This window comes from Dendropsophus ebraccatus, chromosome 14, assembly GCF_027789765.1.
Source record: "Dendropsophus ebraccatus isolate aDenEbr1 chromosome 14, aDenEbr1.pat, whole genome shotgun sequence".
Classification (NCBI taxonomy): domain Eukaryota; kingdom Metazoa; phylum Chordata; class Amphibia; order Anura; family Hylidae; genus Dendropsophus; species Dendropsophus ebraccatus.
Window position 1 is genome coordinate 48,999,333 of NC_091467.1, and position 17,509 is coordinate 49,016,841.

At 43.7% G+C, this 17,509-nt stretch overlaps 1 protein-coding gene across 2 annotated transcripts in view; it reads right to left on the reverse strand.

Annotated features, from left to right (window-relative positions):
• The window catches only part of COL20A1 (collagen type XX alpha 1 chain), a 63,311-nt gene that overhangs the window by 43,122 nt on the left and 2,680 nt on the right, over positions 1-17,509 (reverse strand). For both annotated transcript variants that reach the window (XM_069952952.1, XM_069952950.1), the window contains exon 2: positions 16,700-16,782. In XM_069952952.1, coding sequence (XP_069809053.1) covers positions 16,700-16,782 — 83 coding nt within the window. The remainder of the gene's footprint in view (positions 1-16,699; positions 16,783-17,509) is intronic.

Consider the following 17,509-nt stretch of genomic DNA (forward strand, 5'->3'; position numbering starts at 1 on the left):
ACTCAGCTCAAGAATATAATGGAGAGGACTACTCAGCTCAAGGATATAATGGAGAGGACTACTCAGCTCAAGAATATAATGGAGAGGACTACTCAGCTCAAGAATATAATGGAGAGGACTACTCAGCTCAAGAATATAATGGAGAGGACAACTCAGCTCAAGATTACTGTATAATGGAGAGGACTACTCAGCTCAAGGATATAATGGATGGAGAGGACTACTCTGCTCAAGAATACTGTATAATGGAGAGGAATACTCAGCTCAAGGATATAATGGATGGAGAGGACTACTCAGACTCCTTCATTTGTGGCTTATGGCAAAGGAATGCAAAAACATAGAAAGATAAAAATTGCAGATATATAATCAAAATTGTATACTCTACTGATAACTTAAGTTTAGCAGGTGTTTTGGAGGTGACAGAGTCCCTTTAAGAGGGATAGGGTGTGGATTCATGTTACCTGGAAGACTTATGGTGCGTTTACATGGAACATGTAAACGCACCATAACTAACTTATTTAATTAACACCATAACTTATTTAATTACATAGTTTAGTAAACTAGTCCATAAATGTATTCCTGTTTATAGCTCAAATAGATTTGGACTTCCAGCGATCAGGTGAAATCTGCAGAAGAATCTGTCAGCAACTGTTCAATTTCCCTCCAGCTCCACCACAGGTGAAATAATGTATTACAAGTTGACCACTGAGATGAGGGAAATCATGTGTAACATACAGACGTGCTGGTCCTCCAAAGGAAGAGACGCTCTTTGAAACCACCTTATAAAGATGCAAAACAGGGTCCCCTTCTGTGTTCATCCATTGTAGACGTTGTATTTCAGCAGAAAATGTTCTCAATGACAAAGTCTCCTCTTCATTAAGACTTTAATAGATGCAAAAACCCAACACACCGGGAAGGTAATGGCTTCTATTTTGAGCAGAATGAACTTTTAGCGCAATTTGTAGCATAAAATAGCATAATCACGTTCAATTACCATCAACTGAGTGTCATAATTGCCCATAACTGGCAGGAAATTGACAACTATTCCGTCACCGGAGGCAACAATGACCAGCGTAGATACCTTAATAATGTGGAGAATTCTAAATTTTATAAATAAATGTGAAAGTTGTTAAAGGGAATTTTTACAGGATTAGAAAGACATGGCTGGTTGCCAAAAACAGCGCCACTCCTGTCCTCAGGCTGTAAGTGATATTGCATAGGGCTAGGCTGCAATACCACACACAGACTGTTGACAGGGGTGGCACTGTTTTTAGAAGAAATTAGGTCCTGATAGTATACTTTGCTCAAAGACTGATTACAATGTAGCAAACCCTCTGCTGCGAGTAGTATGAGATTTGTAGAGGTTTCCGCCTCTATATGTAACCTCAGTGGCTGATCTCTGATACCTGCACCGAGAGCACAATAAGGACAACGCTACCCATTCACCGAGCAGTAGAACATGGCACAGCAGCTGCTACATACAGAAGAACGATGGACGGAGGAGGAAAACAGATTCGGAAAGTACAGTAGTGTCAGCGGTTACTGAGGTCGACTTTTTAATGGGCCGCTGTTACCATGGCGATGGCTCATCAAAAAAAATTCAAACTATAAAGGAGGAAAGAAGATGGGGACAAGGAAGGTGGGAGACGATTACATGACTCAGATACAGAATATATAGAACATCAGGGATAAAGGTGATGGAAACTACAAAACTACTATAATAAAGTTAAAGGGGATGTTGATCCCTTTTGTTTTCTGTTACAATTTTTCCTTTTACTGCTGTAATCTACAGTATGGAGAACACTGAATTGAAGTGATAAGTTTAAAGAGGATGTACCATCAGGTACATCCTCTTTAATCTGACCCAGTGATAGAGCGGCGCCGTCACGGGGAAGCCGGTGCCGTGTTCCGTTTTTTGAACTGTGGCCTGGTTTCTGTGTACGGCGCAGTTCTATCCAAGGGTACCGGGCTGGGGCTAAAGCACAGGAGGAGGCGCACTGGCCCGCCCCCAGTGGGAGGGAATTCCCTCCCCTCTATGACGCGGCTTCATTAGATAGATAGAACAGCACCGTACACGGGAACCGGGCTGTGGTTCAAAAAACGGACCGTGGCGCCGTTCTATCCCTGGGTCAGATTAAAGAGGATGTACCTGATGGTACATCCTCTTTAAGTGCAGTGCCCCCACAAGGAAAGTGAAGTATTACATGGTAACCATTGTTGTGTGGGTACAGACATGCTGGGTCCTCCAGAGAATATGGGAGTGCAGTGTCCCAGGGAGAAGTCCACTGTCTTTTTCTAGCAGGTATAGGTCGCATGGCCGGCGTTAGGGGGGGGCAAGCAGGGCAAATGCCCAGGGCCCCCCTCCCCCAGGGGCCCCCTCCCGCAGTTCCAGTAGGAGAGGAGAGCACAGACAGCGTCCTGCAGCGTCTGGCAGTGATCCCCGGCTGCTGCCATCAGGGGTCACGCAGAGGCTGCAGGACGCTGGGCTGGTGTCTGCTCCGTGTGTGTAGCTCCCCCTCCCTCCAGCTCCTCTTACTGCACGTGACTTCCTGCTCTGGTGTGGAGCTGTCGGGACGATGGAGGAGAGGGCTGCCGGGTGAGGATGACAGCCTGCTGCTGCTGCAAGGTACATGAGGGGGATGTACCACTACACCCAGCATGCTAGAGGGGGTAAGTATACTGTACATGTAGTGTGTAATGTGTATGAATGTAGGTGTATAATGGATGACTGTAGTGTGTGTTACATGTCCTGTGTATAGTGTGTGGGCTGGATGGTTTGTATCTGTATAATGTGTTTTCATGGATGTGTGTGTGTGTGTGTGTGTATATATATATATATATATATATATATATATATATAATGGTGTGTGTGTGTGTATATATATATATATATAGCTGTGTGTGTGTATATATATATATATATATATATATATATATAGCTGTTTGTGATTGGGTGAATAAATCCTCACTATACACTACTGGAGTGCCGTCCTCGTGTTCAATTTTTTTTATATATATATATATATATATATATATATATATATATATATATATAATGGTGTGTGTGTGTATATATATATATATATATATTATATATATATATATAATGGTGTGTGTGTATATATATATATATATATATATATATATATATATTATATATATATATATATAAAATGGTGTGTGTGTGTATATATATATATATATATATATATATATATATAATGGTGTGTGTATATATATATATATATATATATATATATATATAATGGTGTGTGTGTATTAGCACTGCTGACTCCAAGTGTTGAGGTGAATAGACTGTATATAGGAGCTGCAGCCATTCTCTGGCCTCATCAGTCCTATGTAATTGCTGCAGGTGACCACTGAGGCCGCTGATTGGCTGCAGCTCCTATGTATATAAGGCAATACGGTGAGAAAAAAAAATAAGGTGGTATTCAGTCCTTAGGTGGTGGTCACTGTATGGCGGTAATATTGGTCTGTATATAGAGTCATTATGTGGCGGTCACTCTTTGGCATTAATATTGCTCTGTATATAGTGTATATATAGTCATTACTGCCATAGATTGACTACCACATAATGACACTATATACAGACCAATATTACCGCCATACAGTGACCACCACATAATGACTATATACACTATATACAGACCAATAGTACAGCCATAGAGTGATCGCCACATAATATTGGTCTGGATACAGAGTCATTATGCAGTGGTCAATCTATGGCGGTAATATTGGTCTGTATATAGTGTGTATATAGAGTTATGTGGCGGTCACTCTATGGCGGTAATATTGGTCTGTATATAGTGTGTATATAGAGTTATGTGGCGGTCACTCTATGGCGGTAATATTGGTCTGTATATAGTGTGTATATAGAGTTATGTGGTGGTCACTGTATGGCAGTAATATTGGTCTGTATATAGAGTTATTATGTGGTGGTCAGTCTATGGCGGTAATATTGGTCTGTATATAGAGCCATTATGCGGTGGTCACTCTTTGGCAATAATATTGGTCTGTATAAAGTGTATATATAGTCATTACTGCCATAGATTGACCACCACATAATGATATTGCCAAATTGCCGCCATACAGTGACCACCACATAATGACTCTATATATAAACTATATACAGACCAAAAGTACAGCCATAGAGTTACAGACACATAATATTGGTCTGTATACAGTGTATATAGAGTCATTCATTATACAGTGGTCAGTCTATAGCGGTAATATTGGTCTGTATATAGTGTATATAAAGAGTCATGCGGTGGTCACTCTATGGCGGTAATATTGGTCTGTATATAGTGTATATAAAGTCATTATGGGGCGGTCACTTTATGGTGGTAATATTGGCCTATATATAGTGTGTTTTCTTCAATAACGGTATGGAGGTAATATTTGGTCCTGATTATAGTGATTTTTTTATTTAATTTTTTTAATGCAATTCATATAAATAGTTCTTGTGTTTACACCACTAGCGGCAGTCCTGGCATGTAGTGGCAGTCCCATAATGTAGTGGCAGTCCCAGAATGTAGCGGCAGTCCTGCCATGTAGGGGCAGTCCCATAATGTAGGGGCAGTCCCATAATGTAGCGGCAGTCCCGGCATGTAGGGGCAGTCCCGGCATGTAGCGGCAGTCCCGACATGTAGCGGCAGTCCCGACATGTAGCGGCAGTCCTGACATGTAGCGGCAGTCCCGACATGTAGCGGCAGTCCCGACATGTAGCGGCAGACCCATAATGTAGCTGCAGTCCTGACATGTAGCGGCAGTCCTGGCATATAGCGGCAGTCCCGGCATGTAACCTTCTGAACTGAGTAAGGGCCCTAATACATGGAGCGAAAATTGTCCGAATCAGGACGCTATCGCTCTGAGAGGACACTGGGGAACATGATCAGGTAGTATATATCACAGACAAGGCCTGAGGACACCGGGGGACCTTAATCAGGTAGTATATATCTTTATTGTTTACTATATACAGCAAGGATTGCACACACATCACTAATGATATACTGTATATATACACATAGGGGGGGAAATTTATCAAACATGGTGTAAAATGAAACTTGCTCAGTTGCCCCTAGCAACCAATCAGATTCCACCTTTCATTACTCACATTCTAAGTAGGTGGAATCTGATTGGTTGCTAGGGGCAACTGAGCCAATTCTTCTTTACACCAGTTTGATAAATCTCCTCCATAGCTTTTGCTGCATCATAAAAGAGCCATGTAGTAGGCTCTCTAAGCGAGCTCCATTCTACCAGATTGGCGCTCGCTTCTGCGGAATATCAGGCCGTGTAATACGGCCTTAAAAGTGGCCGTATGCTTCCAATAACTGCTGGCTGAACAATCCTTCAGCTGACAATTATCTGTCCCATCCGGTCCCGTCCTCCCCATACACAGAAATTTGGCACATCTGAGTGTTCCTGTGTTCTCTATGAGAGGGGAAAGCCATAGCCATACAGATCTGATGCCGGCTTATCTCTCTGAGAACAAAGAGGTTGGGCGTTGATTTTCCATCAAGCTCGACCCCCTATGTCCACTGATATCATCTGTCAGAGGACTGTCCAGAGAGCCCCATACACCTTACGCTGATGGCCGAACCCACCAGGAGCAACAGGTACCACCAACAAAAGAGTAACATGTATGGGGACCTTAAATTGTTGCTAAAATATTTCAGCATTTGGGGCCCCACCTTTAACTTCGCCCAGGGCCACATCTAGTCTAAAACCGGCCCTGATAGGTCGGTATCCTGTATATGTGTATGCACTGTAATAGGTAACTGTATTACATAACTCCTGCTTCTAGATGTCACTGCTGTACTGCACGGCTGATAGCTAAACCTGCATAAGGGTTAACTGATGTCTCTATTATTGATTATGTATTTCCTGCCACTTTTTTCAGATAGTAAACTAACCAATCCCTGCTAGTTACCTCAGGAGCTCTACCCTATCACAGAGGGTTATTCCAAGTGTATTGCCCAATCAGATCCTTTCCTGTTAGCTAGCTATATATATATATATATATATATATATATATATAGTGGGGTGGGACTAATGGGTTCAGTTGGAATCAGTCTAGTTACAACTGTCACTGCCACCAGGAGACTTGTGTGGGACTTCTGTATTTTCCTCTTACTACTAGATCCTAGCCATGTCCGGCTAGAGCACCATGTAGAGCTGTAGTGAGGATGGTACTAGCCTATTACACTGAGGGATTGTCTAATTCTCCTACCTCTGAAGGAGTCTACAAAAGTAACTGAGGTACCAAACTCACTCGCAGTTTAGCGAAGTGCAAAGGCTGAGTTTCTACTGCATCTTGCTAGTGTGTCCCCTGAGGGTCTCCCGGACAACTAGCTCTTCCACTAAGTGGACCTGTAATCCCTATCAGCACGTCACTTCATGCCCACGTAGTAGTTCAGCGGATGTCAGAGGATTCAGGACTTGTCTCTACAGCCCCAGAGCCCCAGCTGAGCCACTGTGCCAAATAGGTTCCCATTTCTAATAATCCGCAGTATCATTACTTACCCACGCTCTACAACTATGGTCTATTTCAACTAGCTTCAGAAGTCTACTTCAACTACTGCTAACTAACTATCAGTATATTGTCAACCCGTATTCAACTCATCTGCTATATTCTCAAATATACTTCAGCTGCAGTACTATCCCAGGTCTATTATCTCCATTGTGTTCAAGTATTACAAATTGTATTCTCAAAGATTGTCAAGTCTTATCAGAACTATATATATATATATATATATATATATATATATATATATATATATATATACTACCGTTCAAAAGTTTGGGGTCACCCAAACGATTTTGTGTTTTCCATGAAAAGTCACACTTCTTCACCACCATATGTTGTGAAATGAATAGAAAATAGAGTCAAGACATTGACAAGGTTAGAAATAATGATTTGTATTTGAAATAACATTGTTTTTACATCAAACTTTGCTTTCGTCAAAGAATCCTCCTTTTGCAGCAATTACAGCATTGCACACCTTTGGCATTCTAGCTATTAATCTGTTGAGGTAAGCTGGAGAAATAGCACCCCACGCTTCTAGAAGCAGCGCCCACAAGTTGTATTGGTTGGATGGGCACTTCTGGCTTACCATACGCTCAAGCTGCTCCCACAACAGCTCAATGGGGTTCAGATCTGGTGACTGCGCTGGCCACTCCATTACTGATAGAATACCAGCTGCCTGCTTCTGCTGTAAATAGTTCTTGCACAATTTGGAGGTGTGTTTAGGGTCATTGTCCTGTTGTAGGATGAAATTGGCTCCAATCAATCGCTGTCCACTGGGTATGGCATGGCGGTGCAGAGTGATAGCCTTCCTTATTCAGAATCCCTTTTACCCTGTACAAATCTCCCACCTTACCAGCACCAACCCCAGACCATCACATTACCTCCACCATGCTTAACAGATGGCGTCAGGCATTCTTCCAGCATCTTTTCATTTGTTCTGCGTCTCACAAATGTTCTTCTTTGTGATCCAAACACCTCAAACTTGGATTCATCCGTCCACAACACTTTTTTCCAGTCTTCCTCTGTCCAATGTCTGTGTTCTTTTGCCCATCTTAATCTTTTTCTTTTATTGGCCAGTCTCAGATATGGCTTTTTTTTTGCCACTCTGCCCTGAAGCCCAAAATCCCGCAGCCTCCTCTTCACTGTAGATGTTGACACTGGTGTTTTGCGGGTACTATTTAATGAAGATACCAGTTGGGGACCTGTGAGGCGTCTGTTTCTCAAACTAGAGACTCTAATGTGCTTATGGTGAGTGCAATACCTTATCCAGACTTGTGCTGTTTGGGGGCAGCTTCCTCCGCCGGTGGTGCTGGCTGGGTTTTGGTGTGGCATTTTTAGGTCTGGTCCTGTGGCATGGGGGTTGCAGGGCCGTTCCATGCCTCCCTTCCCTGACTGTGCACGCCTGCGGGGGTGGTGGTCGCTGACTGGCACAGTGTGGACTTAGTGTAGGGACCCATGTGTATCAGATACCTGCACGCGGTACATGGGGCAGTGTGGCTTGATCAATTCACATACAGAATTCTGATGTTTTTTATGCAGCCGAGAGGTACTAGTATCAGCCATAGGTGTGAGGGGCAGCACTCTTTTTCTTCCCTGAACTCTAATGTGCTTATCTTCTTGCTTAGTTGTGCAACGCGGCCTCCCACTTTTTTTTCTACTCTGGTTAGAGCCTGTTTGTGCTGTCCTCTAAAGGGAGTAGTACACACCGTTGTAGGAAATCATCAATTTCTTAGCAATTTCTCGCATGGAATAGCCTTCATTTCTAAGAACAAGAATAGACTGTCGAGTTTCAGATGAAAGTTCTCTTTTTCTGGCCATTTTGAACGTTTAATTGACCCCACAAACGTGATGCTCCAGAAACACAATCTGCTCAAAGGAAGGTCAGTTTTGTAGCTTCTGTAACGAGCTAGACTGTTTTCAGATGTGTGAACATGATTGCACAAGGGTTTTCTAATCATCAATTAGCCTTCTGAGCCAATGAGCAAACACATTGTACCATTAGAACACTGGAGTGATAGTTGCTGGAAATGGGCCTCTTTACACCTATGTAGATATTGCACCAAAAACCAGACATTTGCAGCTAGAATAGTCATTTACCACATTAGCAATGTATAGAGTGTATTTGTTTAAAGTTAGGACTAGTTTAAAGTTATCCTCATTGAAAAGTACAGTGCTTTTCCTTCAAAAATAAGGACATTTCAATGTGACCCCAAACTTTTGAACGGTAGTATATATATATATATATATATATATATATATATATATATATATATATGCAAAAGCGTGTGAGAACTTCGTCCACATTTGTACCTCCCTACTGGAGTGTTATCTCGTTGAACAAAATATTGTATTATTCAAAGCTTCTATACTGTACTTGTCCTCCAAAGTGTTACAAGTAAGATTTATTCCTGGTTTACTTTATCTAGGTCTCTCAACTGAACGCGGTGCTGCAGAGCCAGCACTAAGGGATGGCTAGCTGGTCCCACTCCTGGCTCACAGTGACAAGTGCCTGTGGGGGTGCTTCCAACCAACCCATAATCTGCCCCCCTGTGTTTCTGCCGCTCATCCATGGCCCGCCGCAGGAGGATCTTCTACTAATTCAGAATTATCTGATAGGATATAAAGAGATGTCTTAGCAGGGCACTTATGTTTTAATGGTAACTCGCCATGAAGAGGCCTGCAGATGTTGCACTGGGCTTCCAGATCAGGCTTCAGGTCACATAGAACATGTCCTCCTTCTAGCCCGGTAGGCACTGACATCTACCTATGGGCCCTATTACACCAACAGATTATCTGACATATTTTTTTGAGCCAAAGTAAGGAATGGACTATAAACAGAGAATCGGTAATAAAGGAAAGACCGAAATTTCTCCCCTTTTCAAATCCATTTCTGGCTGTGGCTTAAAAAAATCTGTCAGATAATCTGTTGGTGTAAATAGGGCCATATGTTTGCAGGAATAAGCACCAGCTCTGGTCTCCCTTTCATTCTTAACAAGGACTGCACCACTGGCAGTGATAGAGAATAAGAAAAAGTTAAAGGGGAATGATAAAAAAAGAGGGAAATGAAGGCAAGGGGATTCCATTCTGATCTTTTTTGTTACAGTGCCCCTATCTGGGTAATGTTATATCACTAACTGTTATGAGGTTGAGGCGTAAGGAAAACACACATCACGCAAAGGCAGAAAGTTCATAGTTAGTAATATCATGTGCCTGCAGGTACAGAACTCAGTATGTGAGCCCACACAGAGCGTACTCCAGCTGGGACTGTGCCGCCTGAAGACAGCTGCCGGGGATTGAGGCGGAAGTAAGAGATAGTGACAGCATGAGAGCAAGGTGTGAGGTGTGCACCATGAATCCAAGAGCTAGAGACTAGACAGTCGGAGAAGAAGAGGAAAAGGAAGAGACAGGGGGAGATGGAAGGGGATGGAAAAAGAACAGGGGGAGAAAGAAGGGGTAAAGAAAAGGGAAAAAAGACAGAAGCAGAGAATAGGGAAACGTGGTAAAAAAAAATGAAAGTATTACTAAAGCCCCTATTACACGGGCTATTGCTATTACCCACGCCGACAGCGAGCAGGTAAGTGCGGGGGGCCATAGGAGATATAGGCGGTCTGTTGCCGCTGCTCCTATTGCGCGGAGTAACGGCAGCAGATTGTTGCTATCAACATGTTGAAACAGAATGAAAGACAACGATCAGCCGATCAGCCGATGGCTGTCTTTTATTACACAAAGCCAAATACGGGCGATAATCGATTTGTGTAATAGGGCCTTTAGTCAGAGAGAGGTAGAGTATTGGAGAGTGATAGAGAGTATTGGAGAGTAGTAGAGAGACAGAGAATGGTGGAAAGAGATGACAGCAGAAATAGGGAGAGTGGCAGAAAGATGTAAAGAGACAGAGAGTGGTATAAGAATCTAGTAGAGAAAAAGTGCTAGAGAGCAAATTGTGGACTAAAGGAGGATACTAGAGGAAGTTGGGGAGAGAGAATGGTACATAATAGAAAGAGCAGTAAAGAGAGAGCAGTGGAGAGGGCGATAGATATTAGACAGATAGATAGGTAGATAGACGGACAAAAAGATAGATAGATAGATAGATAGATAGATAGATAGATAGATAGATAGATAGATATGAGAGAGATAGATAGAGATAGATAGATAGATAGATAGATGGATAGATAGATAGATAGATAGATAGGAGATAGATAGATAGATAGATAGATAGATAGTAGATAGATAGATAGATAGATAGATAGATAGGAGATAGATAGATAGATAGATAGATAGATAGATAGATAGATAGATAGATGATAGATAGATAGATAGATAGATAGATAGATAGGAGATAGATAGATAGATAGATAGATAGGAGATAGATAGGAGATAGATAGATAGATAGATAGATAGATAGATAGATAGATAGATAGATAGGAGATACTTGTAGATACTGTAGATAAATAAGGGGCAGGGGACAGGGGCTGTTCTCTCCCATCGGCCTCTGGGTGTTACGGCAAAGGTGTTATAAGTGGTATAGCGTGGATGTGGCAGCTCGCGGAGTCTTGGGGATGATATGGATGGGGTGTCACCACCAGTCTGCACTGTCTTTTTGCTGTCACTGCCTGCAGACCCTGGAGCTGACACTGCCTGATCCCATCACATCCAGCAGTGCAGCAGCTGTACAGTAGTCAGCCGGTCAGCACTGTGCTGTCTGCCGGGACGTCTCCGCTGTAGGGTATGGGAAACATCTCAAGAGTGCAGAACAATTCAGATTAGATGTAAAATGTAGTGATGGGGAATAACCACTCCCTTCTCCGCCGCTGGGAGGAATACATGAATAGTCAGAGCATCCATTATGGTTTTGGCCTGGGGGGTGACGTCTCTTCTTCCTTCCATCTTCACAGAAAAACTGAATTCATTGTCCTCAGAAAGCTGCATCTTTCCTTCCACGAGAAATTAACCCTTCTGGATGTGTAAATATCACAACTAGTGGGGTAAAGAAGCTCTGTGTGACACAAAGTCAGTGTGTGGGTGTATTGGCGGTGGGGGGGAGGGGGGGTGGCGCAGACCAATGATTTAAGAAGTTCTGGGAAAGGAGACTTTAGGGCTATTAAAAATGTCTATAAAAAAAGATTTCAAGGTCAATCACAACCAAAGAATCATTGATGATATTATGAGTACCAACAGATAATAGTCAACACTATAGGAAGATTATGGGGGCACTATGGTTATTTGTATGGGTAGGCTATGGGGGCACTATGGTTATTGGTATGGGTAGGCTATGGGGGCACTATGGTTATTGGTATGGGTAGGCTATGGGGGCACTATGGTTATTGGTATGGGTAGACTATGGGGGCACTATGGTTATAGGTATGGGTAGATTATGGGGGCACTATGGTTATTTGTATGAGTAGGCTATGGGGGCACTATGATTATTGGTATGGGTAGATTATGGGGGAACTATGGATATAGGTATGGGTAGACTATGGGGGCACTATGGTTATAGGTATGGGTAGGTTCAAGGGGCGTTTTGGTTATTGGTATGGGTAGATTATGGGGGCACTATGGTTTTAAGTATGGGTAGACTATTGGGGCACTATGGTTATAGGTATGGGTAGACTATGGGGGCACTATGGTTATTGGTATGGGTAGGCTATTTGGGGCACTATAGTTATTGGTATGGGTAGACTATGGGGGCACTATGGTTATAGGTATGGGTAGGCTATAGGGGCACTATGGTTATTGGTATGGGTAGGCTATGGGGGACACTATGGATATAGGTATGGATAGACTATGGGGGCACTATGGTTATAGGTATGGGTAGGCTATAGGGGCACTATGGTTATTGGTATGGGTAGGCTATGGGGGCACTATGGATATAGGTATGGGTAGACTATGGGGGCACTATGGTTATAGGTATGGGTAGGCTAAAGGGGCGTTTTGGTTATTGGTATGGGTAGATTATGGGGGCACTATGGTTTTAAGTATGGGTAGATTATGGGGACACTATGGTTATTGGTATGGGTAGATTATGGAGGCACTATGGTTATTGGTATGGGTAGACTATGGGAGCACTATGGTTATAGGTATGGGTAGGCTAAAGGTGGGCTTTGGTTATTGGTATGGGTAGATTATGGGGGCACTATGATTATTAGTATGGGTAGATTATGGAGGCACTATGGTTATTGGTACAGTATCTACGGAAAATGGATCAACACACGTATAAAATCACAATATGTTTATTATTTGCAAATACACATCTAAAAAAACAAGGCAATTCCGAACATGAAAAACTAGGCTACAGAGTTTTGGGGCTTGTGTATATAGTGATGGCAGTGCTATAATATAGTTGTAAACAGGCAGAGGCTCAGGAACATATATTCCTTGTCACATGTGCCAAATCTGGCATATTGCTGGGAAAATAAGCTCTGTTCACCCCACCATAATGCTAACTACTGCCAATATGCCCTCATCAGCTATACTGGTCTAACCGGGCTTCTCCTATAACACAGCATATGTACCTCTACAAGAACCCATTAAAAAATCACCAAAAATACATTACCCATAACAGAGCAACCTGGTTGGTATGGGTCGGCTATGGGGAAACTATGGTTACTGGTATGGGTACGCTATGGGGGCATTATGGTTATTAGTATGGGTCGACCATGGAGGCAGTCTGGTTATTGGTATAAGGAGACTATGGGAGCCCTAGGGTATTGGTATGGGTAGGCTATAAGTGTAACTGTCAGAACGTGACTGATCAAAACTTTTGACATGAAAAGTTTTTTAAAGTGACAGCGCTTAATTCATAACAGTCTCTAGGAACGCTGGCTAACAAAATGCGTTGCTAGAATGAAAGGCTTGGTCACCCAGCTGTCCCAGACCCCTGAATGGTAAACACTGAGCCTCCTCCTCCCCTGTTCCTTACAAGCCCCACTGAAATCACTGAGATCTGAAGCCATCACTAGGATTTCCGCTCTTTGCCCTCTTAGAACAGAGTGGCCCTCTTAGGATCAGAACAAGGGCAGTCTGTCTGTAGGGAACAATGGTGGACATTGTGTCCGCCGCACACTTCAGCACATGCCATTTCCCAGCTGGGCCATCACTTAGCCCCAGGGGTCGGAGACAGTGTGACATTGACAGGTCCGGGCCCCCTCCTCACAGGCTGTTACTACAGATACAGCCAAGGAATGTCTCAGGGGATCTTGTGTCGGACAGTAATTGTAGCAGAGTGGGTGACCAAGGGTTGGAGACAATCACAGCAATCGGAAGTAAACACATTTTATAACTTTGTCCTGAAAATTAGACATCAACAAACTGTCCCCTAAATTGTTCGGACGAGTGACTTCCAAGATGTCAGGCGGTCAAGAAGACTCAAGATTAGTGTGACCGCGGGTACACAGATTGCTGCTAACACTGCTACATGACTGCTGTGCCAGTAGCCAGGGGACGAGGAGGACAGGGTGGTTAGATAAACACCTTATAGTCTATATGTAGTGTCCCAGCACAGGTGTGCCATTAAGTCCTTATACACCTGGGCTAAGTAACTTGCGAGATGGTGGGTGCCATATGTTGGGGTAGCTTGTGCGGTGTTGTGGCTGCTGCGTGGGTGTAGGGTCACTTGGACACTTGTCACAGTGGCCAGAAGTGGTGCTGGAACCCACCCCTGAACAAACGGGCACCGCACTCAAGGTTTAGTTAGCCCAAGTGTGAACTGGTGTGTAGGTGCAATAAAGGATAGACCAGAATCCAATGACTTAACCAGAGTAATGTCCATTTACTTAGAATCTTCAGTGCAATACAAGAAAATAGGAAGACTTTGGCATGCAGGTGCAGGCAAGAGGTTGTTATATTAGACTTTATGAAGTAAGAGAAGAACAGAGTAGAGAAGCGTCTTGAGGGCCCTGTCCAATTTAGTAGTGTAGTCTGCTGAGATAGCGTAGTGGAGAACAGAAGAATGAAAATACTCATACTCACGTATAGATACTTTTGATCTGACCGCCTTTTGCCCTTTAGTGTCGGGGCACCCGTCCTTCTAGGGTAGTACGAGGTCCCAGGTCCCTGCGCTGGGTTAAGCAGTGTTTTCAAGACTTCCCAGAACATCCGTGCATTACAGTAGGATACATAGGAGTGCATGCTGCTTTGTCCGTTAGGTCAGTACCTAACTCCAATTATCCTGTCCTGTGTGTTGCTGAAGGTATCCCTAGCATGGACAAGGTTCTCCTCAGAGGACGTCTCTCCCTCTTATGGATCTAGCACTGCATGGTAGTTGTAGTGAACAGCAGGAAACAAGTAGCTTACTTGAGTGTTTCAGTCCCTCCCCACCTCTACTGACAAAAGACTAGACTAAAGACCCTCCAACGAGGAACTAGCTCCTTTTCATAGGGATTACCTAGCTAATATGTGATTGGCAGGGCTGTGTGTGTGAAAGAAAGAGAGGTGATAGTGTGGAAGCTGCCCTGCACTTGCTAGGTGATTAAGTGTGAAACCACTTCTCTAGTGGATAGTCGGTGGAATATAGCTCAGCCGGTTAAAAGGTTGTCGTGATGCCAGTGCTAACTCAGCACACAGGTGTGATGGTATACCTGCTTTTAGTTTTTTGTGGCTGGCTATATTGCTTCCCAATGGTCGGTCACCTGCCGGGTTGCGTTGGGTCCCTTGGGCTCTTATCATGGTGGTCCTGAGTGGAGATATGACCCACCTGAACTGTCAGTACCGCCACCCACAGAAAGGGAAAATGACCCAAGGACGGTGTAGCTTGTGTGTAGGTGCTGGTGCAATGATCACTGAGTCCCAGTAGAATAAATAAACTTTCCTTTACTAGCAAGTCTCTGGTAATACAGGTTGATAGCGACTGTGAAGGTACAGACTTGCGTCCACTGAATCTGTGCTGAGAATACTGAGGTTGTGAGTGGAACAGTAGTACTGACTTGTTTACGTGCTGAGAAGAGTAGAGAGTTCAAAGAAGTGGAGAGGAGTTTGTCCTGACGGTCCCAACCCAATGTAATACTGTGCTCTGCCAGAACTTTAGAAGAAGAAGAATACTTGAGAAGAATACTTGAAAGAAGAAGAAGAATACTTGTGCACGTGTTTCGACCTTTGTCGCTATACCACCTCTTGCCCTGCAGTATCGGGGTGCCCATCCTATCAGGGTGACCCACTCTTGGTTACCTGAGTTGGGCTAAGTGTCCGAGTGTGTCCCGGTGTCACCTGCGCTGCGAGATAGAGTACATAGGCTCTTGGCTGCTTTGCTCTATATGGATCAGTTCTTCTGCTGTAGCCATGGTGCCCCCTATAATGGAGACAATCACAGTGCTACCCTAATGAAGACAGGCACTGTGCCACACATAATGGATACAGCTATGGTGCCCCCTCATAATGGAGACAATCACAGTGCACCCCCTAATGAAGACAGCCACTGTGCCACACATAATGGATACAGATAGGGTGCCCCCTTATAATGGAGACAATCACAGTGCACCCCCTAATGAAGACAGGCACTGTGCCACACATAATGGATACAGATAGGGTGCCCCCTGATAATGGAGACAATCACAGTGCATCCCCTAAAGGTGTAATGTCCCCATTAAAGAGCCATATACATTGCCCCATAACAATAACAGCCACAGTGAGATCAGCACTTTTTGCAATGCCTTTAGATGACACAACAAATTGAGCAGCCGGGCTGCATTACTGTATCGCTCATTTAAATCCATTTAAATCTATTGCTTTCGGCCGCACGTCATCTGTCGCCAATAGCGATATATTTTAAAGCCCGCACAAAATATGTGATCAGCTAAGGCCCGGGGGGTTTTCCGTTCCTCGGTTGATCACTGTCACTTTTGCACAAGCCGATTATCGGCCTAAGAAACTTTTCTAATGGCTAATAGAAAAATTTTGCACCTTCTACTATACTTTATGTTACATTTCCTGACCACATCCCAGACCTCTGCTTGCTGTCTGTCAATGGGGAAATTCACATTAAAAACCCCTGCAGGGACAAATACTTCTCACAGCTGAAGGTTTGTCACATTGCGTCTAGTCTTGTGATTGTTACAATATGAGTGCAGGTAAAAGGTACCAGAATGGAGTCCAGAGGAGACACAGGTGGAAGAGAGAATTCACAATGAGGCCTGGGGGCACAGCCCGGAGGTCCCATCATCTTACCTGGGTTCTGGTGACTTCTGACAACCTGGATGTAAATGGCAGCGAACAGGATGAGATGGGACAGGAGCGTCTTGGTGACTGATCTGTGAGGACGGATGGAATGAGACAGGTGAGAAGCTGAAATTTCTGCTGTCTATAGAGCTAACTGTAATGTGCCACTCCCCAGTATCCTGACCACCAACATGGCTTCCCTTGCACTAAGCATTCATAGTCCAAAAAATGTCCTCAGAATGATGGGTAAGGACCCATGTCAGATATAGCTGACAACTGTTATGTCTTCTGCATAGCCCCCACACGGATTATTATACAGCTTTCCCAGGATTCTGAATGACAGATGTGCCTGGTTATTCAGCAGTATGGGATAACATTGTACAACCATAAACTGTGCTATCTCTGCACTGCAAATGGCTGTCACAGTATGCTGGGAGCTGTAACTTTGCAACAGCTGGAGAGTCATTGCTCTAGGTAGTGAATGAATAGCAAAACTACAACTACCAGCATGTCTGTGGCTGTCAGGACCTGCTGGGAGTTGTACTTTTGCAAGAGTTTGAGGGCCAATAGTTAGAGTACGTTGTCCTATGGTTATACTCTTACCCTCTGATCTGTTAATGGTAAGGGGGCTCCTGTGATGTGGGCTTTTCTGAGACTTCCCCTTTAACACGTTCTACTGCCTTCCTATAGGGGTATTATGTCTAGAATCTAGATAGCAATCAATAAAGGAATTTAGGAAGAAGCTCACACTGCATCCTCTACAGTAGGGATGGGGAACCTTCGGCTTTAGCTTTGGCTGTCCAGGCATGATGGGAATTG